This window comes from Lampris incognitus, chromosome 11, assembly GCF_029633865.1.
Source record: "Lampris incognitus isolate fLamInc1 chromosome 11, fLamInc1.hap2, whole genome shotgun sequence".
Lineage (NCBI taxonomy): Eukaryota > Metazoa > Chordata > Actinopteri > Lampriformes > Lampridae > Lampris > Lampris incognitus.
This window is the reverse complement of record NC_079221.1, coordinates 43,667,075-43,694,034: the sequence shown is the minus strand read 5'-3', so window position 1 is coordinate 43,694,034 and position 26,960 is coordinate 43,667,075. Positions and strand designations below refer to the sequence as shown.

The following is a 26,960-nucleotide window of genomic DNA, read 5'->3' as shown; positions in this document are numbered from 1 at the left end:
GTAACCAGGGATGGCTGGTGTAAATGGGCCAACAGGGCTAAGCCCCATCTTTTAAAACAAAGATGAGAAAATTATAGTTTAAAAAAAAAAACAACCTTAGAACAGATCGCTTTAACTTTTGGTGGAACCTTGACCAGCAACAGAACCAAAAAGTCACGAGAAAAACACAGGATATATGTAAATGAGGTTATTTTTTACAGCCCACAGTACCACAGTAGCATTAGCTTCCATACATCTTCATAGTAAGTGAGTGACAGATGTTGTGACACGCCCCCTTGATTTGCTGATCATTTGGGCTAATTCATTCAGCCCCCAGGCCGCTGACTTCTGACCAATGACAGTGGACGCACAGAGTGACGTACAGTGAGGCGGGGGAGGGGAAGGTGAGCGCGGGCGTTTAGCGTGAAGGAGGTGGATTATTTACTTTATCGTCCATTTTCTTTGATGTCTTTGGAGAGAGAAAAAATTGGAAGTACAGACACTTGGGACACATCATCCAAACAATGTTTAAATAACACAAAAGGAAAAAAAAATCATAAGTTTGTGTTACTTGGTTTCGACAAAAGGACTAGCTAGCAGAAAGTGTAGCTAAGAGTTCACTTTTCTGTTTCCCATGCTAGCTTTTTGGAAGGGACAACTTGGACCCAACAAGGAATCATGGATTTGAAATATTTATCCACCACGAGAGAGGGAGAGAGACACCGAGAGAGAGAGAAAGAGGGAGAGAGAGAGAGAGATACTTGCTATAACAACATATATAGTGTCGTCTCTGTAACTTGGTATCTTGGGTGTGATGCTGCTGTTGCTGCAGTGGACACTTTTGATGGGTATAATACATTTGTTAGCCCACCCACCCAATATCACCACCAGCTGTCACTGATAGTAACAGTATTATTTCCATCCATCCGTCCATCCATCCATCCATCCATCCATTATCCAAGCTGCTTATCCTAATTAGGGTCGCGGGATGCTGGAGCATATCCCGGTAGTCATTGGGCAGCAGGCAGAGAGACACCCTGGACAGAGCGCCAGCATCACAGGGCTCTCTCTCACACACACACACACACACACACACACACACACACACACACACACACACACACACACACACACACACACACACACACACACACCTAGGGACAATTTAGTACGGCTGATTCACCTGACCTACGTGTCTTTGGACTGTGGGAGGACACCGGAGCCCCCGGAGGAAACCCACACAGACACGGGGAGAACATGCAAACTCCACACAGAGGATGACCTGGGACGACCCCTCAAGGTTGGACTACCCCTGGGTTCGAACCCAGGACCATCTTGCTTTGAGGCGACTGCGCTAACCGCTGCGCCACCGTCGTATTATTTCCATGCTAGTTTCACATCTGTGTAAATAAAGATGAACAATCAAAAAGATTTCCGCTGCCCGAGTAAAATAAATAAAAGGTGTTTAAGTAACTCTGCTTTAAAATCAGTCACCACACGCTGGTGTTGCGTTAAAAGAGATTCCTGTAAAATCACTCCATTGATGTCCAACCCCACCCCACCCCAGGTCTATCTTTATGGTCTAGGGCTTTAATTTACTGCGCAGCAATTTGGTGTTCAGCAACAGGGGAAAGCACACCTCAGATTTTTCTGTTCTCTGAAAAGGTATGGGAAATGACCGTGGTGAGAAATGAAGCAGAATGTTCTCAAAAATCACAAAAGCCCCCCAAAAAAAACTTCTTTTGGATGTTCACCATCTTTGTTACATACATGCTAAACACACACACAAAAAAAAGCTATGAATTAGAAAAACTAGCTTGGACTTGACTTTATTTTAGGAAAGCTACATCACTCTGCAGGCCTCACATTAACTGCCCTTAAAAAAGGAGCTGAAAGAAATTGTCAAGTAGTAAGATTTCATATGGCGAGGACCGAGAAGGGCCCCCCAGCGAGATCTGGCCAGCGGCCTTAACCTACAAACAATCCACAGTGTGTCTTTACAATTGGAACAAGTGTGTAGCGTGACTGGCCTGTACTCTGGGAGGACAATCCCACCCACCCCCCCAACCACCTCCCACTGCCTTTGGCCAAAAAAAAAAAAAAAAATCCCAGCTCAGAATGGCAAAGACAGAAAAAAAAAAAGATTGTGTGTTTGCATGAACACACACACACACACACACACACACACACACACACACACACACACACACACACACACACACACACACACATGCAGCAAAGATGGTGGAAAACAGAAGGCATTAGTCAGAGCAGCTTTTTTCTTCTTCTTTTTTTAGCCTAGAGAGCTCCAGTCCTGGTCGGGAAGGAGAACTCCCCCCTCCTGGTTCCACTTCGTGACTCGGGTTTCCTCCTCTAGCTTTTGGCCCTTGGATATCACAGTCCGCTGACCTTCAGTGGAAAAACCCGTTGTACTGTTTGTAAAACACCTCTGACGGTAACAGATCGGTCTTCCACAAACACGATCCACCACCAAAACACAAAACTTGGTCTCGACTGATGTGGTTGTCTGTGTAAAGTATGCAACAACTCGGTATAAAACACGGCGTGACCGCTCAACAAATGACAAAATCCATGTATTTCAGCTGAAAAGGTGGCACAAATGAGTAAGATGTTTCAAGAAGCGGGAATTCTGGGCGTTCGGGTAGCGTGGCGGTCTATTCCGTTGCCTACCAACACGGGGATCGCCGGTTCGAATCCCTGTGTTACCTCCGGCTTGGTCCCTACAGACAATTGACTGTGTCTGCGAGTGGGAAGCCGGATGTGGGTATGTGCCCTGGTTGCCGCACTAGCGCCTCCTCTGGTCGGTCAGGGTGCCTGTTCAGGGGGGGGGGGGGATAGCGTGATCCTCCCACGCGGTACGTCCGCCTGGCGAAACTCCTCACTGTCAGGTGAAAAGTAGCGGCTGGTGACTCCACATGTATCGGAGGAGACGTGGTAGCCTGCAGCCCTCCCCGGATCGGCAGAGGGGGTGGAGCAGAGACCAGGACGGCTCAGAAGAGTGGGGTAACTGGCCAGGTACAAATGGGGAGAAAAATGAGGGGGGGGGGGGGAATTCTGGTCAACCCCAAAACTTCTGTTCTTAGATATTCAGTTTCTACTGAATAAAGTCTTTCAGTCATAAACCATCAGGAATTTACACTCTAAATATCAGTCTTAAAAATCATGATGGACAGACAATTAACTGCCTATACACACACACACACACACACACACACACACACACACACACACACAAAAACACAATTATCCATACATAAAGACAGCACAGAAAGAGAAACTGTGTTGCCAAGTTTAGCACAACATCACTTGACATGTGCATGAGCGGTGACCTCAGGGTGTCCCTGTATGGATCTAGGCACAGACCCAAAGCTAAAGCTCAGCAGCCGAGCCCTTCCAGACAACAGACGGCCATTGTGGCTCTGACTGGCAGCCTCATGGTGGACGCTCGTCATCATCGCAACAGATGATGACTGCCTTGCCTGACCCAAACCAGGAAATAGGGAGGGGGCCCAGAGATGAACATGAAGGGAATATCGTTAGACTGGCTGAAATACTGAAAGATCTACTACAGTATGCAAGATCGAGGCGTCCTAGCAGGTGAATAAGAGGTCCAGGACAAAGCTAAGGACTGGAAAAAAAATCTCCAGCCATGATCCTCGTGTCTCCACACCTCCTGAACATCAATGCATTATGCACACTCTCAACAAGCAAACGCGAATTATATGGTGCAACTTCATAGAACTGCAACCGCACTACTGCAAAGGGGAAAAAAGTAATGACGCTATAATTTTACAGTCAATGACAGATGGTGCTCATATACTGAATCTGGGCTGAGTGAAGAGGAGGTACAGAGAACGGATATTGCGACTGATCGTCAGCCAACGCACAACCATTTAGCATACAGAAGGTAGTCAATGCCAGAACCTACCTGTTATACTACATCTCTAGATGGGCAGAAACACACATATCTTACAAGGACATATGCAAATTATTTTCTTTGGTTCAACGTAATGACCGATCTCAGTGCAACAAACAGACTAAAATTGTGCGTTGTATTTACTTTACCCTCCATTACCATGTCTGTATACTGCAGTTTATCCTTACAGCCAGCGGTCCTTGAAACTATGCTGCAGGGTGACGATCAGCCAAAACATTAAAACCACATGTCTAATATTGTGTCGGTCCCCCTCGTGCCACCAAAACAGCTCTGACCTGTCGAGGCATAGACCCCACAAGACCCCCGAAGGTGTCCTCTGGTATCTGGCACCAAAACACTAGCAGCAGATTCTTTATGTCCTGTAAATTGCAAGGTGGGGCTTCCATGGACTGGACTTGTTTTTCCAGCACATCCCACAGGTGCTCGATCAGATTAAGATTGGGGGAATTTGGAGGCCAAGGCAACATCTTTGAACTCTTTCATGTTCCTCAAACCATTCATGAACAATTTTTGCAGTGTGGCAGGGTACATTATCCTGCTGAAAGAGGCCACTGCCATCAGGGAATACTGTTGCCATGAAGGGGGGTACTTGGTCTACAACGATGTTTAGGTAGGTAGTACGTGTCAAAGTGACATCCACATGAATGCCAGGACCCAAGGTTTCCTAGCAGAACATTGCCCAGAGCATCACACTGCCTCTGCCAGCGTGCCTTCTTCTCATAGTGCATCCTGGTGCCATCACCTCCCAAGCTAAATGACACACACATACCTGGCCTTCTACATGATGTAAAAGAAAACGGGACTCATCAGACCAGGCCACCATTGCTCCAAGGCCCAGTTCTGATGCTCATGTGCCCACTGTAGGCACTTTTAGGGGTGGACAGGGGTCAGGCATGGGCACTCTGACCGATCTGTGGCTATGCAGCAAGCTGTGCTGCACTGTGTGTTCTGACACCTGTCTATCATAGCCAGCGTTAACTGTTTCAACAATTTGAGCTACAGTAGGATTGGACCAAATGGGTTAGTTTTCGCTCTCCATGTACATCAGTGAGGCTTGGGTGCCCATGACTCTATCACTGGTTCACCGGTTGTCCTTCCTTGGATCACTTTTGGTAGGTACTGACCACTGCATACCATGAACACCCCACAAGGCCTGCCGTTTTGAAGATGCTCTGACCCAGTCGTCTAGCAATCAGTGTTTGGCTCTTGGCCCATTTTTCCTCCGTCCAACACATCAACTTCAAGAACTGACTGTTCACTCGCTGCCTAATATATCCCACCCCTTGACAGGTGCCACTGTAACAAGATCAATGTTAATCACTTATCTGTTAGTGGTTTTAATGTTTTGGCTGATCAGTGTATCTGTGCAAAGACTTTCTGCTCATCTACCATATTTTGCAGTTGCACCCATTTCACATGGCGGCACATTAGGGCCGGGCAATTTTGACAAAATCAAAGATGACATTTTTGACAGAACAAATAAATATCAATAATGTGATGATATTTTGGGGATGACTACTGGTGCTTTTATGAGATATTTATACCAAGCAGGTAGAGATATTAATTGTTCATTTCACTCAACTAAATTGTATCACTTTATTGTAATACCGCCTTTTAGATCAGGGAACGACAACAGTTATATCACAGTATCACTATCATCAAAATCCCAGACCACATCTAGTCTCAAACCATGACAGACATACATTGCCCAGCTCTAAGGCGCATTGGTATGGGTTCAGCCTTAATGTTTACCAAAGGTTGAATGGAGTCAAAGTACAAATTCCAGGTTATTTTTTAATCCTGACAATTTATGTTAAAATGAGAAAAGGGGACAACAAACAAGTTTAAACAAATAGAAGTTCATCCTTCCATCATGTCTTTACGCCTCACTGGAGGAATGTAAACTAAATTAAAGTGAAAATCTTTAATAGGTTACTCCACCTTAAATAAATCGACGAGAAATGATGAGAAAGATGAAACTCTCATCTATGAAAAACACAGGGTTGAGTCAAAGCTGTAAAGACCCAGAGTAAATATTGCAGCCTGTGGAGCATTTGATAGGGTTGTAAAAAGACCAAACGTTGTGGCATCAGAAGACAATTACATGTATAGCCCTGTAAGCACTGAGCTCTGGTTCACAAATCCACAGACAAGTTTCTAAAGCCCGCTGATCCCTCAAAGCTACAAACACCAACCGACTTCATGGTAGTTGTTAAGTTTATCAAACACGACCTATCACACGCCGCTTTGCCATCCAAAAGGCAGCGCTTTTTCAATGGCAAGATGTAGCGTTTCAATTACCATGCTGAGCCGCAGCCCCGGTCATGGGAAGTACTAGTTAGGAATGTAAACAGTGAGAAAAGCAAACATAAGTCTGTCTCACTTATAACCTGGGTCATAGGTCCCTGGACGCCAAAGAACTCCTTGAGGTAAAAAGCATTTGCTCTTCAAAACATTGCCTTGTGTATCAGAGGCCATGTGTTCTCAGCCAACAGGTGGTTGGGTTTTGTGTCGTGCTCACAGCGGGCCTGGTTTTACCCAGAAATCCTAGCGCTTTCATTCCAGTTAACATCATTAATTGATTTATAATGGAACAAAAACAACACTGGTGCATTAACACTTTTGGGAAAACCCAATCAATATTATAGGGATTAATGGCCTGGCGGCCTGTCCAGGGTGTCTCCCCGCTTGCTGCCCAATGTCTGCTGGGATAGGCTCCAGCATCCCCGCCATCCCTGAGAGCAGGATAAGCGGTTTGGATAATGGATGGATGGATGGCATACAGGCCATCACTTCTACAAGTCCATCTAAGGGGCCGTTCAGATGTTGCGTCTAAAAGGGCAAGGAAAATGACAGCTGTGCCGCTTTCATTCTTTTATCCAAGGTAATTGGGAGGTTGCGCCTGCCGAAACAAATGACACAAAATGTGACAACTGGTCCAAATGACAAGCGGTCAGCGGCAGTCTGTTGATTCGGCCATTTCATGCAGAAAATTTGCAGTAATTTAGCAGTAAGCCTCACTGACTAAACTAACTTGTTAAAACAAGGATAAATGGATTTCCAGCACTATAAATCCCTGCTAGATTTGTCCTTGGATGAAAAGGGGGAAGCAAGTCCTGTGGACAAGCAAATGTGTCACAATGAATGTGCACCACGACAGTGTTGCTTTCGGTTTTGAACGCACCATCCCCATTGAAAACAATGAATTTGTGTGCACAAAAGACACAACATCTGAATGGCCCCTAATACTGGCATCAAATAACAGAATATTTTTGTCTTTCACAATGGTCACCGCTTCAGATTAGGCAATCATAGTGCCATAAATTCTTGCCGTGACTTGGCCAGGAGACTGGCAGCACTACAAGTAAGAGCCCGACCAATCTGCCTTTCATGACCTAGCGCGAGTTCATAGGTCATTGGGGAGGAGGGTCAAGAAATTGTCAATCATGGCTACAGAATCACTATGTGTTGTGATGCTGGCAGTCTTGTGTTCTGAAAAGAAAAATAAAAGAAAGAGAAAAAAATGATTGTGGATGCTGTTGTGGCTAGTGCTACTGGGGAATGCTAGCCTAGCATAGCTTAAGCTAGCATAGCTTAACCAGCTACTCACCAGGTTGCTGAAGTGCCTCCGCCATTTCTAACCAACTGTCAGCCTATCTTTTTTGACTCCGTCATGGTATTCCCTCAAGGAAACGTGTAAAGACAGGGGTATTGTTGCCACTGCTCAACTAACTTTCCTCAGTTTCGTCATTCCACTTGACGGTGGCATCCCTCTCTCTTTGCCATGTTTACATATATGTGCGCCAGAGACCACTCTGTCATCCTATTGGTCAATGTCAAGGAACACGTCATAAGAGTTGTCAGACTAGGCAAGAAAATACAAGAGAGTCCAATATGTATGTATTTAGACACATTGGCCCTTATGACGAATAAAAAAAGTGAACGCACACTGTCATATTATAAGGCACTATTTTCTGTAGCCTCTGATTAAGTTTCATTGACTTTGTTTAGGTTAATGTTTATCATGTTTAGATACTTTATACTTGTTTACTTTGCATATTTAATTGATTATCTGCCTTTTTCCATTTTCACTTGTAGAAATTTGAATTATATAAGAATGTGTTACACTTAGCTAAAAAAAAAGTTTGTTGTGACCTTCAAACTTTGAAAATATACGATGTTTTGAACATACATTTAATTTTTTTTTCTTCATGTCCCCTGCTGTATTGTTCTCTATTGTTTATAATTGGTTTATGTAGTATATGTATGTATGCATGTGTGTGTGTATGTATGTATATATATATATATATGATGTTCTCTTTGTAATGTTTTGAACTGGATTTAAATAAAGTTTTGTTAAAAAAAAAAGATAACACAAAAGATTCTGGCATGCTAGACTTTTCGTCGGGGTGTCGAAGATGCCGCATCGCTGTTCTTCGATTATGTCACACTGCATGGTGTAAAGGCGCCCGTTCGTCGTTCATAATCGGGCCCGATGCTGGAAATCTGTCGCCGGTGACAAAATCGTGTTAAAATCAGGCTGAATATGTGTTTGTCTGATCCGGGCATAAGACAAAGCCTCTCACCTACTCTGAGAACATCTGCTACTACGGTACAGTACCTTGGGTTTATAAAGGAGCACCTCAAGAACTCACTAACAGGACTGCCATCCGGTTACACAACATCTTCTGCAACAATGGACTCGGCCTCAGCCAACTAAGACGGAAGCTGTTGCAGGGACACCTGCACAAGCATAGCACTACTCGGTTCTATTGTCCGATTTTGTTTTTATGTTTTCTACTCCTGTGCAGGATTTCCTCTTCATTTCTCTTTCCCACATCACAATAAGCTCTTCTCTTTATGGATTTATCCATGTATCACACCGATACCATGGGTTAAAGTATTTGTTCTCAGTCCTCAGGAATAGTCAGTACCTGCTGCGTTTCTATTCTGTCGGGTATTTCAACCACCTAATTCGTATTTAGATCCGACGCAACAGGTGGAGATAATGGAGTTCCTGATAAAGTAGCAAACCAGCAGCACCGCATGGTCTTGAGGACTGGAGAGGAGGCTAAAGGTTTCACACCAGGAGAATAATTAACCAAGCTGAAATCTCTTATCAATTTGCCGCCATTTACCTGCACTTCACACATGAGGTTATGTAATCTATGTACATAACATGAAGCTATGTTCCGACACTGAATGGAAACACTTATCCTGGATTCTCGGCAATTGCAACAATAGAAAAACCGATGAACCCACCCACATCACTGCAAAAACACTACATGATGGAGAGCACGGCCAAATGTAGTCAGTATCGTTCAACCATAAGCACAGAGTAGCAGTATGTAATGTACACATACTACATTTTCTATCAATAACTTTCCAGGAACCAAGTGATTTCAGAAACCAACTTTTAAAAAGGCTCTAAAGGAGTCCATTGCACATTTAATAACAAATTTGGTATACACACAGGCTCGAGTCCTGTGTGTATCCAAGGAGGAACCTGGCGATTTCAAGTGGTTGCTGCCTATACAGGGGCATCTACTTGATTCAGAATCAGAAATTATTTAGCCATGTGCATTACATGCACTACTTTCATGCCCTTGCTTTTTTTTTCCATTCCAGGCTAATAAAAGGCAAAACATGAGGAGAAGATGCACATGCTCAAACCAACGCAGCTCTTGTCACCTTTCTCCCCCAACACCTCTCCACGTTCAACAAGCTCTCCATCACACCAACACAGATGCTGGAGGAGACACGCTCAGCCCACCCAAGTCAAAAAAGCCATTTCCACGAGAGCCCACTTAAAACTACCCACATGCAGCCAGGTTCTGCGCACTTCTGTAAATATAGCCATGTGGGCTGCTCTGAATAAAAACAAGTTGGCTTATGTAATACCAAAAAAATAAAGGGGATTGCGGACCCACAGGTATTCTGTATAAAAAGTACAGAGGTACGGGTCGCTCATCAAAACACATTACGTGTCCAGGCGGACCTCATGAGAGAAACCAAACACGCAGCTCTTCATGAGAAAACATTTTCTAAAGAGAGTTTACTGCTCTGAGGATTCTGGACAAAAACAAAAACTAATTTAAATTAGACGCTTCAAGGAATTTGTAGGAAACAGGTCCGTAGGAAACCATACAGTAACCAATAAATGCTGCCACCAGGTCAAAGTCTAGTTATTCTACTGGACAAGTTCTAATGACGACCTCAATAAAGAGCTTTATTTACTATCTTATCGCCGTTGTCCATATGCACTGTAAAAAATGGGCTTCTTTTTCCTCATTGCCTTTTGTGCGCACTGTTCAAACCAACAACACATGCAAACTGCGAGGCCAGAGTGCAATAAAGGAGTCGAAAGTCCACGCTATCCATTGTCGATTGCCCGTGCAAATAAGGCCTCCATATAAAAATGAAACGCATCCCGGCACAAATGGACATTTAGAAGAAAGTATTTTTTGCACCACATATACACAAGGTAGCAGTGTCACACATGGATGGCTACAGCGATGGCGGGAATTGCACAGTGACAGTGGTGCCAGACATCCGACACACCCTTCTCACGATAAATACACTCCGCAGATGTGCGAGATATCCGCCAATGAGACCAGGATGAACGGCACTATTGAAGAAAACGCACTTGTAGCATCCACCCATGCACACAAATGAACTCATCTACAACCCTCTGAGAGAGGGAAGAGGGATATAATCCAACACGATAAGGTTTCGTTAGGCCTGCTCCGAGACCGTCTTCCTGTTCCAGTGAGGTCAGGAAAAATCCAGTCTATGCTCATGTAGTTACACCAAGCCCATCGATCGGTTTTCTCTTCTTCCATTCCTTTCTTTCACACAGATACGCACGCACACAATGGATGGGACTACTTCCCAGTGCAACGCAGGTCGGGCAGGCACTCCCTCCAATCGGCAGACTCTCACATACGACCTCTGGTTCTAATTAGTGTATTTTGACATGGAAAGCACCAGACCTTCCCTTGGAAACCCGCCTGATGGAATCACTTCCAGGTACTTCTGATTCCTTTTAAATGTGTCCTCAACCAAGTGGCACGTAACGCGCCGTCTTGATGTACGGTACGATAGTGTGCGATATCATTTAGTCACAATAACTTCTGCAATACCATTGTAGATTGCTATTGGATGAAAAAGACCAAGTGTAGAAGATTATTTTGTCAAATTAATGGTTAAATGGAAAAAAAACAACAACCGTCTAGTCACCAAAAATCGATAATCCAAGTACACATGGTAGATGCTGTTGACTCACGCACATTTGTTGTGGTGACTAATGCTAGGCATTGGAAGTCTTGAAATAAAGATAAATTTTGAAGTGTTTACAATCAACAAACAACCAGACCCCCCCCCCCACACACACACACACACGTAAAAGAACAACATCAATTGCGTTGGGGTTGAAACAGCTTTTGTGCAAGATGGTCATGCAGCCCTACATTAAAAGTTCGGCTGCAACGCCGTCACCGGTGCCACCAAAAAGACGCCAATACTCCTATGTCAAAATTACACAAAATGAACCTTGCTCCTCCAAGTCTCATGAGTAGTGAGATTGACATTGCCATAGCTAAGACCGCTAAAAGCCCCGACACATTCAAGTGGGCCTCTCAGCTCCATTAGCCATCTAGGGTCTCCCATGGCCGATACTGTAGTGCCACTAGGTACCAACTGCTGAGAGGAGTGGGGTGGGTGGGCTGCTTTTGGAGCACACAAAAGAGGTTTCAATGACTTATTACCCACTGAGGAAACATGATCCTACCTTGGAGACATGGAGAGGACCGTCCCTCCATAGTCCATACACATGGAGAGGGACACTGATTCGCTCATCTCTCCAAGGCCAAGGAGTGCATCGGGGGGGGGACACATTCAAATTTTATACGGAGACGCTTCATATGGGCATGGAGCCTGTCACCAAATATGACGGGATGAATCAATAGACGGTCACTCTGGTACAGATGGATGGATCATCTCTCCATCCTTATCTGTAAGGCATTAGTCCACCGCCAAATAGATGGATAGGAAATCAGCCGGTAGGACAGATACACACTCCGGCTCTCTGTTCAGCGTAGTCGTGACACGGCAAACCTGGAACACCCACACCAGACACGAATCCGCACCCCTCCCACACACGCACAGAGCCAGTGAGGAGGCCACAACATTAAACATTTAAGAGTTACTGTGTATGATAAAGACCAGCACCTAATCCCCTCATTATTTCACCAGTAACTTCAGGCCACACAATCTTACCCGTTTTGCATATAGATAGCCTATTCGCCTTGCCTTACAAAATCAACAGTGTTAGCAATTTCAGATAAGGGATACAGAAATGCACAAACAGGCCTACATGCGATGTGGGCAGCTGATCAGTATAGTTTCAATCAAACCAGATAAACTCAAGTAAATGCCATTTATAATCACTGATGCCTAATCATAACGAGACAGATTTTTCTCCCCCAGCTGAGCTTAAAAGAACATAAAGTTTTTATTTGCGATGAGATATGTGTCTGTGTGTTCTAATAGGGTCTAACAGAGCGAAAGCCCAATCCAAGATTCAAAGGTTTATTTGCACACATACTTCATGTATAAAGCACAGTGAGCACTGAAATATTTATTGCCCACTCCGAAATTGTGCAGCAAAAAGGGTTAGGGTCAGTTCTTGGAAATGACCATGTAGTATCAAGAAAGAAACCGAGTGGCGCACCACGCAGCAGCCTTGGGACCTCACCCATCTCAGCTATCTTTCAGGTTTCTGGTGCGGCAACTGTAAAGCATCCTCTTAGTCCTCCACACACTGGGCCAACACATCTCCCACAGGGCACAAAAACCTACCATCTGCGACTACAACACAACTACTGCTTACCCATCTCATGTCATCATCAGCTGCTTCTCCGGGGTCAGGTCGCCGTGGCGGCAAGCCAAGTAGGGCGTTCCAGATGCCCCCCTCCCCGGCAGCAACACCCTTCAGCTAATCCTGGGGGATGCCAAGGCATTCCCAGCCCAGATTGGACACTTAGTCCCTCCAGTGAGTTCTGAGTCTACCCCGGGGTCTCCTCCCAGTTGGACATGCCTGGAAAACCTCCGAAGGAGGGAAGGTGTCCAGGAGGCATCCTAATCAGATGCCCGAACCACCTCACCGGCCCCCTTTGTTGCAAAGGTGCAGCGGCTCTACTCTGAGCTCCCTCCGGATGTCCGAGCTCCTCACCCTATCTCTAAGGCTGAGCCCAGGCACCCTACTGAGGAAACTCATTTCAGCTGCTTGTATCTGCGACCTCACCCTTTCGGTCACTACCCAAAGCTCATGACCATAGGTGAGGAGTGGAACAAAGATTGACTGGTACATTGAGAGCTTTGCCTTCCGGCTCAGGTCCCTCTTCACCACAACGGCCCGGGTACAGGGTCCGAATTACTGCTGATGCTGCACCAATCCTCCTGTCATTCTCCCGCTCCATCCTACCCTCACCCGTGAACAAGACCCCGAGATACTTGAATTCCTTCACTTGAGGCAGCAACTCATCCTGAACCTGGAGGGAGCAATCCATCATTTTCCAGTAGAGAACCAAGGCCTCAGACTTGGAGGTGCTGACTCTCGTCCCGGCCATTTCACACTCAGCTACAAACCGCCCCAGTGCGTGCTGGAGTTTGCGTTCTGATGAAGCCAACAAAACCACAACTGCTTACCCATTTACAGAAAATACAGCACAATCTTCAAACATTGCAAAATGTGACAATCATTCTTATTCCAGCACTCTTACATGATGGATTATCTGCAAACATCTGTGCCTTTTTCCTGCTAAATCAAACTGCAGCCTACACCATGGTTAGATTTTGTTGGTAGGTATGTTAGATTTCAGTAAAGCTCAAGTTTATGACATTTGCACCTCACAAACCCCAACTTTTAGCCAGGAAAACCAACGCAGCATGGAGGATAAATTAAAGCCAGAAGAGACCTAACCACCATGTCTATTTTTATGGTTCAATTTTTGTCTCACATGTACTGCTACGTAACGCACGGACGTCTGGACAGTCTTAGAGAGAGCAAAGGAGTTTCAGAGGGTTGAGCTATACTAGAATATACATTAAACGAGATGATTATATGTGGTCACCCAAACTTCAGATATATGACCAACGAGTCAGCTGTTGACATACGTCAAGCCTCATGTCAAATGTCTCGGTGTGGTCTCCAAACAGGCCACGAAATGAACAAAAATTAATTCCGTTGTGAAGTCCAGCTTTTACTGGACGAGGAGGAGGAGAAAGGGGGGGAGATTGGCGAGTTAAGAAGAAGAAGTATCTTGAATAAGATCCTTTTTTATCCCCCTAATTTTCCCCCTCTTTTCTCTCCAATTTTATCCGGCCAATTACCCCACTCCTCCAAGCCGTCCCGGTCGCTGCTCCATCCCTTCTGCCGATCCGGGGAGGGCTGCAGACTACCACATGCCTCCTCCGATACATGTGGAGTTGCCAGCTGCTTCTTTTCACCTGACAGTGAGAAGTTTCGCCAGGGGGACGTAGTGCATGGGAGGATCATGCTACCCCCCCCCCAGTTCCCCCCCCCCCCAACAGGCACCCCAACTGACCAGAGGAACATAGCTTAACTGACCAGAGGACCAATGCAGCAACCAGGACACATACCCACATCTGGCTTCCCACCCACAGACACAGCCAATTGTGTCTGTAGGGACACCAGACCAAGCCGGAGGTAACACGGGGATTCGAACTGGCGATCCCCGTGTTGGCAGGCAATGGAATAGACCGCTACGCTACCCAGAAGAATCTGATCCTTTTTATCAGTTTATCAAAACACCCCAGATTCAGCTTGCACCCATGAGGGCCACTGATTTTCAAACTTTTTTCTCTTCTTCAAAAATGATGATAATCAGAACGATAATCCCGTCAAAACGGGATCTGATAAATTAAATCGGAACCAAAAAAAAAAAAAAAAAAAAAGCCAAACATTACCAAACACTACCCTATGTATTTAAATAAGGGTGCACAAACCTTTCCTCTAGCCGCCCTGAAGCTTTGGGGCCGACCGCCTTCCTCCCGACATCGGATCAGCCGACTCTGTCGATTCCTTCAAGACACGTCTAAAAACATCTTTTCTCTTTGACTTGTAATGTCCGTTTTCTTTTTTCCCCCCCCACTGCCCATGTTTTTGTGTGTATATATTTAGGTATGCATGCACATTCGACATGTTTAAACCACTGTAAAGCATTTTGCAGCAAATTTGTTGTGTTTCAAGTACTTTTTAAATAAAGTTGACTTTCATTAAAAAAAATAATGCATGCAAACCCCTGCAAAATGTAAATGCGTTTTACAAAGGCATCTTACTGTTGCAGCAAATTAGTTTAATATGCTCTTGTTCCCAAAAGGCCCCGCTGCAAAATAAATAAATAAAATAGACCAATAACCTCATAAACCACAGCTATTACGCAGGCAGGGTTTAACTTAATCGTCGAGGGGGAACTCAAACATGCAGCTCGGCTGTCCGTCATTTCGCCCGATGTCATTTGAAAAACTATTTCCAGACCAGCGACCGTTAATGCTGGATTGCGCTTGCAGTGCCACAAAGCGGAAATAAATGACAAAAACTTAAAACTAAAGTCATTATATACAAACCCAGACTGGACACACTACTGTCAAGTTCCTGCATGGCTGATACAGAAAATCATATATGATAGCTCAAGTTATGTACAAATTGCTCCCAAAATAAACATAGCATAGACCTTCCTTCTATAACAATAAATAAATAAATAAATAAATACAAACACCCTGCCCGTCAGCCCTTGCTACCCCTTTTGGTTGACTCTGGACCCTGTTCTGCAGAGAACAGGGTCAGTCAGGGTCATGACTAGCCCTGTTCTGCCAAACGTGTGACAGAGTCAGCAGGGGTGGTCTTTCTGCCACCTTTCTGTATACAACCCCCCCCCCCCACCCCAACCCTGGTCATCATGGGCTTTTAAGAGCCAATGGCCTGTTGGAGCGGTAGGCTGCGGCAGCTGGTGAGCGGCTTCCAAAACAACATGAAAGGTCTTTAACCAACCCTCGCAAGAAGTCTTGCATTCATGTGGTGTTTTTAAATGGCTGAAGAATAAGTTCCTCTTCATTACGTTTTAAGTGCTGCGGTGGGCCTGGCCACACCAACTGCACACGGAGTATAAATAGGCTTAATTTAAAAGCTCGAGGATTACTTTGTTTGATAAATATATGCTTGAACTAAAAGCTGGGCCCAGGACCTGTGCACAATGGCAGCATTTACACTTCATGAGGGATCCCAAAGCCCTGGCGAGATGGTACAGTCTCATCCGCCGCCATTCACCCCACGCCGATCATTTCAACAAACTGTTCCAGTGTCTAATGGGATCAGCCTAAGGCGGGTGACCTCTCGGATCCCCTGGTGTTACTTTAATTAAAGTCCAGCACTGGTTTAACTCCTCTAACACCGACCGGCCCTTTGGACACGATGCCCGTCAGCAGCATGCAACTTCCTTGTGCAGAAAAATCCGGACTCCGGCGTCATTTCTGCAGAGAACGGATCGTTAACTCCAACTGTAAATTAAATCCAATAAAGTTTAATCATGTTGCAGTGTATTTACCATCTAAAACTAACAACGAAGATTACATCTAGTAAATCTTAAACACAAATACATGGCACAATGCCAAACCGAAAGCTGACAGGCCATGACGTTGGTGCGTCTGTCATGTCCTCCGGTCATCTCGGGGGATTTTGATACATGAATCAGGTTATTCCTCCCCACTTCGTCTGTACAAGGCTGGCGTTGTGTCACGGGGCACAGCAGGGCTGTATATGCAGGGATATGGCTCCGCTACAATAATGTTTATCTTCCACTAAGAGCAGGGCCATATAACAAGGCCAAACTCCAAGGAGGAGGAGGAGGAGGAAATGCCAATTTTACATTCCCATCATTTCTCTTTTCCACGTTATCTACTTACTGGAATACCCGTTCGACTTTCTGTCACAGTTATTTCTGCAATTTACTTGCACAATCGTACCTGCAGCAGTGGCTCTCCTGAAATGATGTGGTAATAGTGAAGTAACCAAAAGATGGGATGAAGATTTGAAAAACAGGATGTGATGAATGTTGAAGTGGTAAAAACCAAGATCGATATGAAGGTCAAATTCCTTGGGTGTATTGAACATTGGGCCAATACATATTTAAAATAACAAAACAAGCTGATATATATAGTGTGCTTTGGCTGGTGGTGCATCGGCACATTGCCAGACGGCTTTCCACCGGGCCAGCCATACTTCTAATGGAGGACTACTACAGATGATAATAATAATAATAACAATAATAATAATAATAATCATCATTACAGTATCTATCTAATGACATTATGAATTAAAGATTCGAGCTTGTGGTCACCAGTTGCTTTGCAAGTATGGGGCCACCTTATAAAAATTAAATTAAATAATAAGAAAAACCCAACAACTTTGCAACAACAATAGAAGCAAGCCCACTGCATCCTTATGGTCCAAGCAGCCCCATTAAGGCACACAGTGGGCAAAGTAAATTAAGTAAGGATGTTTTTTTTTCCTCTCTGCATATTAGCTTAATGAAATGGACATGAGGATGACAGCCCGGACTAATATTTACTAAGGTTGTGTAACATAACTGGTCGATCAATGCAAAGACACAAAGCTAAGTCCAGATGGCTTGATGGAAGCACTTAAAGATAAATCAGTTTTGAAACAATCTGGACTTGACTGACATTAAGGTGAACCTACACTTAATATCCTTTGGTTAAACAGCACTTGGAGAGCAGGATTAAACTAATTTAATCTCATCTTGGGGACATGAGCTAAGAAGAGCCGTTTAAAGCCTAATTTCTAAATCACGGTTTCTAGATAAACTTTCTAAGGGTTCTTGTTCTTGGGTTTGGACATGCGACCATTAAAAACATTTTTTTATGCCCCGTGAACATTTGGTAAATATTGAATAAAATGGCAGGGGGAGAGATTAATTTTCTTTTTTATTCCAATATCATGCAGCGGATGGATAAAGCAACGTGATCTCAAGACTGTCCACAGTCGAACCCCCCCGGCCCCCAGCTTGACTGCTCCGGTCTGACAGGACCCCTCAGCCGGGCCGCTCCAACGGCATCCTGGACAGGTTCACTTCAGCAGGACCAAACACCGACGCCAAAATATATACATCAGTAGGGGTTCATACAAATCCTATGAAACCTTAAAACCTGAATCAGAAAGATGGTTTAGGACTGCAGTCCTCGCCAGACACACGAGGATGATGATGATAAAATCTTCAGATATTACAAACTCGCCTTTAATTAACTCATCATCAGCTTCACATCCTAACTGGTGCTAAAAAAAACAAAAACAAAACAATCACACGAGGACACTTTTTTTTTGGTCTTTCAGTCATCAGAATGAGAACGTACTGGATGATCTGACGAAGACGGCACATCACACCATGATTACACAAATCATCAATTTATCAGTCATTCAGAGCCGTTTTATTTCAAACCAGTAGTTGGTGGGAATGCAAGACTTTGGGTACCAACTGCCGCTAACAAAAAAAAAAAAAGACTCACAGAAACTCATGATCCAACATGACTTCTGAGCAAAACAAACCTGGAGGTTAACTTGACAGGCTTTCGTGTTCATTGTTTTGGGGGGAAAAAATTAAATTGTCATTGTTTTGTCGTTTTGAGTTCTGAAATTTCCACTTCAGAGTTATCTCGAGTCGTTGGCTGTTGTGGAATTCTGTTCCCCTCTAAGTACAGGATTTCCAGTCGTAAATATCTGGCACATTTGATGATAGCGGAGTAGCTGGCTCGCGAGGAGATGGGGAGGCTACAGATTGAATCTTAAATACCTCACACTATAGCATCATCTGGGGAAACAGTTCTGAGCAGCCTCAAAATTGGGTTCGCCCAAATCGGGCCTGCAAATCAAGCCAATTATCCTGTTGTGCGCCAGGCTTTTGCCACACAAAACCGGGTAGTTTTCATCGACCAAGCTCAAAACGTGCCATGTTTTACACGAGTTCCAGCGTCGCACAAAAGATGAGGGGGAAGAAAAAGCATCGGCGGAAAAAAAAATTACACAAAAGGCAAACTAGGACTGCAACAGTGCAAAGTGTCTGTCCCTGTGCAGTTGCCTGTAAAATAGACACGGGCCCCTGCCTTTGTCTGCAGGGAGCATGTCATCACTGAAACACCCCCGAGAGGCTCTGCGCCGCAGCCTGGAGAGACAGCAGGCTAATTGACAAGCACCGGCCTTTGTTTTAGCCTGGCAGACCAACAGTGTTAGGCAGACAGATGGCTTACCCCTTGGTGCTGTATGGGGTTCTGAATGGGCCCCTCAATGCCACCAGGCGGTCTGTCCAAACAACAAGACCCAGTGTGTCTCTCAAGACTAGCGCCGCTTCTTGGCTTTCCATGTCTCTCTCCAATTAGTCACTGCAATCTAGTACCCAAGTACATGCTCATGCAAAACTTACCCGAGAGCTGGAGCCAAACTGGCAACTCTTAGTGTGCAACTCTAGTTCAGCGTGCAACTCTGGTGTCAGAGTTGCGCAAAGGTTTGTCACATTCAGATAAATATGAAGAACACAAGGCGTTATTGTCACTTGCATGAATCAGTTAAACCAAAGCCATGTTGTCCGACAAAACTTGGGTAAAGGTGAGAACAAGAGGTTTTGGAGTAACTCCAGCTGTGGACTCACATGTGTGGACTGAGCTCATAAAAGTTCCTGTTGCGATACTCCTCCACTTTATCTGGCGTGAAGATTGGCAGAGACCTGTAGGGGTTGATGGAGATCACCACACTTCCAATGTATGTCTAGAAGGAGAGGGGTGGGGTGGGGGGGGGGGGTATGAAAGCAAAAGCAAAGCAAAAAGGTTGTTAGCATGAAACTGTCATTTGCACTGTATAATATTTTCAAGAAGACAAAGATGTTCTTTATTGGGCGTCCGGGTAGTGTAGCGGTCTGTTCCGTTGCCTACCAACACGGGGATTGAATCCCCGTGTTACCTCCGGCTTGGTCAGGCGTCCCTACGGACACAATCGGCCGTGTCTGCGGGTAGGAAGCCAGATGTGGGTATGTGTCCTGGTCGCTGCACTAGCACCTCCTCTGGTTGGTTGGGGCGCCTGTTCGGGGTGGGGGGATAGCGTGATCCTCCCACCCGCTACGTCCACCTGGTGAAACTCCTCACTGTCAGGCAAAAAGAAGTGGCTGGTGACTCCACATGTATCGGAGGAGGCATGTGGTAGGTCTGCAGCCCTCCCCGGATCGGCAGAGGGGGTGGAGCAGCGACCGGGACGGCTTGGAATAGTGGAGTAATTGGCCAAGTGCAATTGGGGAGAAAATCCAAAGGAAAAAAAAATCTTTATTTTCCTACTTCGGGAAATTTATTACTACAGCCTGTACATCAAAAGTTCCCCTCCAAACATCAAAATACAAGTTGATCACAACAGAATAAAAGTTCAACTTAAGAGAGCAAAATACACAGTATAAATTCAAGTACCCTCCCATCCATCCATCCAGCCATCCATCCATCTGGACCCTGACAAACAAGGTAAGAGCAATTCTGCCGCCCTATTTATTCTCTTCCAAGCTGAAAATTCCCAAATGTGTTGTTCAGGCGTGCTTGGCTTGGATGTAAAGCTGGATAGATTAAAAAAAAAAACCCGGCAAAATCTGAGGAATCCTCAGACCTGGAAACACACAAGTAACAGCTAGCATGCGGAGGTCAACATGTCAAACAAGCGTCTCTTTGACAAAGTATGTTGTGTGCGAGAGAGCGAGATAGAGATAGAGAGATCATGCATGCCTGACTGAATGCAGTAAGGACACATCCAGATGTGTAAGGGATAAGATATTTGCCCTAATCCCCATATTTCATAACTGTAAACAAAAGACCGCAGGAAAAATAAACAATACAGCAGTCACACCGTTCCGCGGGCCGACGCCGGTTACGTGTCCTTTCAGGAATGGCCATTGTAAGCAACATCAGCCCCCGCACCGGGGAGCTCAGATAGCACTCCTCAGCCATCAATTTGAACCTTTCACTCTCAACGATAATGGCGGTTACATAACCCACTTCGACAGGAGCGAAGCCCGGCCGTTTCCACGGCAACGCCGCCGCCACCTCCCACAGCCTATTGTTGTAAAGTTACAGTGAGGGCAGAGCGAGGCCTTTTGAGATGCCGAGGACACGCATACGTACACGGACAAGGTGCGTGTAAATAAACGGGTCGCGGCCGACTCCATCAGATACAAGCGGGTGCAGAAAGTAAAAAAATGATGACCTGTGGAAGGGGCCGCGAAACGGAGCAGGGGGTGCAGAGGCTTTCCAGTTAACTGGACAATGGGCAATTAATGCTGGATGGGAATGGGGCCATTGTGTACGAAAGACAAAAAAACAAGACTAGGTCAAAACCTAGTACACGGCTGCACCGTGTGCCGTCAGTGTTGGGAATTGTGGCCCGTTTGTTACAGAGATAGTGTGTCTATAATGTGAATTCCCGGATTATAAAATGTTCCATCTGCAACTTCCTGTGGTGGTCCCACTAATATTTGTTGTTGAAGTTGTACTGAAGTGGCATGTCACATGACATGGCTAAGCTACAAGTTAAAAAAAAAAGAAGTTATAAATGCAGTTGCAAGAACAATACTTCCCACTCATATCTTGGGATGTTTGAAGAACTTAATTGTAAATTATCTGCTAATCCCCCCCCCCCCCATCTGTGGATGTGTCTCGTTTTTCCTAAGACTCACTCTGTATTGACTGGGAAAGTCACACAGAATTGATTGTAGCCGCTGATAGCACCATGAATTGTGCATCACTTGCAACTGCTATCTGCCCTATCTGCCCCGTCTCAAGGTCCCATTCACAAAAGATACTACAACGCAAGCACGCCCATAAAACTTTGCAGCCAAGTGCAATTTGCCCTTGTTTTGTGTCTGATTGCAATTATCCATGTGGCAACATATAAATGGTGGCTCTGCGCCAAGGACACAGTACGCAGGTTCAATGACTATAGCAGGAATTATTAGACCTGGCAACCTGTTAAATCAACCCGTCTCATCCGTCCACCCGTGATCCAAACCGCTTATCCTGCTCTCAGGGTCGCGGGAATGCTGGAGCCTATCCCAGCAGTCATCCGGCGGCAGGTGGGGAGACACCCTGGACAGGCTGCCCCTCCACACGCACACACACAGCTAAGGACAATTTAATACGGCCAATTCACCTGACCTACATGTCTTTGGACTGTGGGAGGAAACCGGAGCACCCGGAGGAAACCGACGCAGACACGGGGCGAACATGCAAACTCCACACAGAGGACGACCCGGGACGACCCCCAAGGTTGGACTACCCCTAGGGACTCGAACCCAGCACCTTCTTGCTGTGAGGCGACCGTGCTAACGGCTGCGCCACCGTGATATTTCCCTTCAAAATATCCACCCACAAGCACGCCTGGCATGATGACTCCTTCGCCTAGCTACCATCACTGCTGCCATGATCACAGGAAAGTCTGGGCATCAGTTACCACCAACCCTCAGAAGACGCTAAATTTCACTAACTGTGTGTGGCTATTAGTGCTGGTGTTTTGCAATGATGCTCATATGCATGGAAAGGGGGCAATTTTGCACCAAATGTATGCATATTACCTAATGTAAATACATGCAAATGGCACCAGAGCACCGAGACACTATATGCTTGGCAGCACAGTTAAGGGTGCAGTTCACCCTTCGTGGCTGCTTTGAGAATTACAACGGTTTCCTTTTGTCTTATCTGTGCAGATTTAGCAGCCGCAAAAGTCGCACAACCTTTTTGTGAATTCGCCAGTGAGTGTTTTGTCAGAGTCATTGTTATGTGGGGTGCTTTAACTGTCCACGCTCCCTCATGCATCTCGGCGCTCGGCCGACCAATTGTGTAACTTCAGTGACGTTATCGGTCACCTGATCCAGCGGCCCAATCGCGTCAAACATGATCACTGTCAGGAGCATTCGCATTTGTAGGGCTGGCCCGGTCCAGCCAAAAACCTGAAAGCCATTAAAGACGGACAATTTATGAACACGACTAGTTCAAAGACTGTATAAGCACTCGCAATTCAGTTAACGGTGAAACTGAAAAATGATCTCCGACTTGATTCCCCCCCCCCACCTAGACACTTGAGGCAAATTTGTAATTTGCGAACTAGCAAAACCTGACGGGCAAATTACAGACTGGAAATGATGTCACAGTGTGGATTTATTACTCTTTGCAAGGGGAAAAACACAGGCTACCTTATCACAAAACTTCTCTATATCTCCATATCCAGCCTCTAATGCTAGGGGCTGTTTTTGAAGGACGAACAATCTGTGAATTCACAAGAAACGGTGTCCCTGCCTGAGGCTGAGGATGAAGTCACAGTAGCTCTGAAGCAAAAAGGGAAATGCTAAATGTCTCAGATGTCCATCTGTTTACCCGATACCTGACACTCTGTGCCTATGGGGGGGGGGGGGGGGATAAAAAAAAAGGAAAAAACAAAGCCATGTGTCCTCTGCTAGGATGAGGAGGGGTTCAAGGGCATAATGCCACATTTTCATTACATGTAAGGATGTACGCCACACCCACTTCGTAGATAAGTACTGGTTTTTAAGTTTCCCCCGGTGAGCACTCAGAAGTGTAGCTCATGCCACACAAATACTCCTGTCACGTACAAAAAAAAAAAAAAAAGGTTTCTACAGTACACAGTTTCTACCGTAAACCACTGACTGCACATTCATTGTAGTCATATGTGAAAAATAATAATTTCACAGGAAAAGTCTTGGATTAGTTTGTATTAATAATAAATGTCTGAACCGCATCAACGCGTAATTACTGGATTCAAATACAGATGGGTCAGAGAGACACAGTCGGGGAGACTGAGCTGGTACTTTCAGACGGCACAACTTAGAATTGAGGGCATCTAAAAAGTCAAGACACCGTGCATTCTTATTCCGCCGCAGCAGGAAGTGGCTATGGCTTAAGAGAAGAAAAAGAAGAAAAAAAAATCAGTGCACTGCTGAGCCAATCAGAGCTGCGTACGGTGACATCATTCCACGGGCCACATCAGCCAACAGCAACTACAGCAGAGCTGTAATCATCTAGGTTGATGTCTGGAGCAGCCGACATGCAGGGAAGAGAAAACTACCGACTGCCAAGGCACAAAGCCCGTAGCAACTGCTCTGATCCAGAGATCTCAGTTCATTAGCCCCTCACTTCGGGAGGAAAGCAAGCCAGCAAGCCACAGCCCATCTCGCTCGCCCCCTGAGCTCTGGATGTTCTGCCTCATTTAAGGCATCATGTACATTCCTTCTTGATGCGATTTATTGATTGAATGGTTACTGTGGCTGCTGTATTTGCGCCACTGTTTTCGAAGGCCCGAGCTAAAAGGAGTGAGAGTGAGTGGAGAAAACAATGGAGTTACAAGAAGCATCAGCACATTTACTAACTAAAGACGGCTCCCATGTCCCTTTGGGGGAAGACGAGAGGGACAGTAAGATGTAGGAAACCAAAACATTCTCCGCTGGGAGGACATACAGCAGCCTTGAATAGTGGGTTACTTACGTAGATCTCATTGTGGTCAAAGCGGTTCCTGAGGTTCTCAATGAAGGAGTCTTCAGTCAGGGGCTCTAAGAGAACCATGTCCCCCACCCCGATCATGTTGTCTAGAAGTGATGTCTTCACCTCCATTTTGGCTGCTGCTGAACCCCCTGCAGAGAAGCATGGGGAGAGAGAGAAAAAACAAAAAAACATGAGCTTTAGACTCCTAGAAAAGAGACCGATTTCCAGCCAGTTAGGTTAAAAGAAATGCTTGACATGTTACTCTAAAGTGAGTATTTTGTATTTGTGTCCATTATTAATCCTGATGGCAAAGACTCCCGAGGAGCCCTCTCATCAGCCAATAACAAACAGTGCTAAACTTAGCCAGCACAAATAAACTCTGGGGAGGACATGTTTGTTCAGCAGTGGTTTGACTCTGCGGGAGGAGCAGGACCGTTTGATTGGCTGGTCTGTGTCGTTCAAGCCCAGCACACTGTGGACCTAAAAGATTCCATTGGAGAATCGAAGAAAAAAAAAAAAAAAGGGGAACTTTGAAACTTGCATCTCAGTGTGTTCGCTTGGCGGAGGTCCAGCCAAAGGCCCATGAAAAATCAACTCCCACCCCCAAACAGCCTCTTAAAACCTGGAGAACTGTAAGCAGCCTCAGAGTTTCCCCTCTCCAGTTGCTTGTGTGGCAGAGTAATATTTGCAAATGGCTAAAGATCTGGGCCACAGTCCATGTAGCCTAGACAAAGACACTGCTGGAGGTGGCAGTTTTCTGTCCAGGGTTGCGCCCTGTCTGGTGTAGGACCCTAATCCTGGAGCTATAGGGCCACAGATAAAAGAGCAGCCTAGGGCACAATTCAGGGCCTTGATACAGGGCTTTGCCGTACTACAAACCCCATGTCAGCTGTTGTACTGGGGGCCTCCGGGTGAGGCCATGCGTTCATCACCCATTGTTCATTCCTCTCACTGTACAGATCTCTCTCTCTCTCTCTCTCTCTCTCTCTCTCTCTCTCTCTCTCTCTCTCTCTCTCTCTCTCTTTAGGATCTGAAGGAAAACAGCTGCTATCATCAAGTAAAACATTGAAGACTTTACACGTACAAGATAAATTTGATGTTTTGAATATGGTTTTGTTAACAGAAATAAGGTCACAATAGCACAGGCTGCACCAAAGCATGAAGCCCTGACCATAGTGGACCTCTGATTTTCCCCCTAGAGCATTTTAGTGTTACGTATGGGAAAAAAGAAAGTACAACTGCCCTAAATGCTGGTCTACGGCGGCCACTTCCGAGTTGCGACAATGCACACATGGCCCTACTGCAGCAAGTACATGCAGCCGATATCGTGAGTAATGTGATCTAAAGAGATGGGTGGAATGGATGAGGGGCTTTTAAAATCTTAGCTGCACACCTACTCCCGTTTATCACCTCCAGATTACAAGGGTGAGCACAGGCACCTGAATGTACCACTTTAACAGAAGGGAGCTAAATTCGCAACCAAATAACCGGTCCTAGACATTTCTGTTACCTGAAATTACTCTGAATCACAGGTCATAAACCACCTGGCGCACGAGGAATAAACACAGAACCGTCTAAAGACACGGGTTACTGTGGCTACTCTAATCCTACATACATTACGATGTAGTTTAGAGGAACAGCCGAAACCTGGCCCACAGGCAGAGATGAGCAGTCTACAGCCATCCATAAAGCAGACAAAGAGGAGTGTTTTGCTTTCCACGGCCCCTCGCTAATCAGTTTAGGCGAAGGATTTACTACACCCCGGTAGTCCCGTCAAGCAGCAGCATCTCCACGAGGGGAGCTTGGAATGTCAAGGCGATGAGGGGCTGACTCGTGTATAAAGGAAAAGAGGCACCGGAGGCTCCAATATTTCAGCCGAGGAAAATCCCTGCTTTGTCTCCAAGTGATAGCTGTCAAGTTTCGAAACCAATTCCAAAATTTTGCCTCTGCAGCGGCATGGCAACAACTCAAGTTCTGTCAGAAAGGGACGCCTCTGTTTGGACCACCACTTCACTTCTCCCTGGCTTCGGCTGTCCTGCAGGGCAAAATGTTAAGGGCCAATAAAAAAAAGTCAAGTCTGCTCTTGGTTAAGAGTCGAGATTCACGTTCCACAGCCAAAAACTGACCCAAATACTAAATGACATTCACAAAATCTTTAACACCCGATAGTTCTAAAGAAAAGAAAAGAAAAAGGGGTTGTATGCTACCATTTAACTTTTCAATAAAATCCATCCCAGTGCTGTCTACAGGCTGCATTATACTAACCTAACAAGGAAGGCGGTTAAGATGTGGACTAAGACGAAAACGTAATTCACAGTAGGAAAAATAAAGACAATGGTCCTCTAATGCATCGTCAAAGCAGGTGGACCCTTGTTCTCACTTACCGAGAGAGGAACTAAAATTAATTTAGAGC

At 45.5% G+C, this 26,960-nt stretch overlaps 1 protein-coding gene across 4 annotated transcripts in view; it reads right to left on the bottom strand.

Moving 5' to 3' along the window:
- myo1b (myosin IB) overlaps nt 1-26,960 on the bottom strand; it is an 86,992-nt gene that overhangs the window by 51,529 nt on the left and 8,503 nt on the right. For 3 of the 4 annotated variants that reach the window (XM_056288844.1, XM_056288845.1, XM_056288846.1), the window contains exons 2-3: nt 24,551-24,696; nt 19,678-19,793 (exon numbers count right to left, since the gene is read on the bottom strand). In XM_056288844.1, coding sequence (XP_056144819.1) covers nt 19,678-19,793; nt 24,551-24,676 — 242 coding nt within the window. In that variant the 5' untranslated portion in view covers nt 24,677-24,696. Of the gene's footprint in view, nt 1-19,677; nt 19,794-24,550; nt 24,697-26,960 lie in introns of those variants that run through there. The other variant, XM_056288847.1, reaches the window with a different exon arrangement.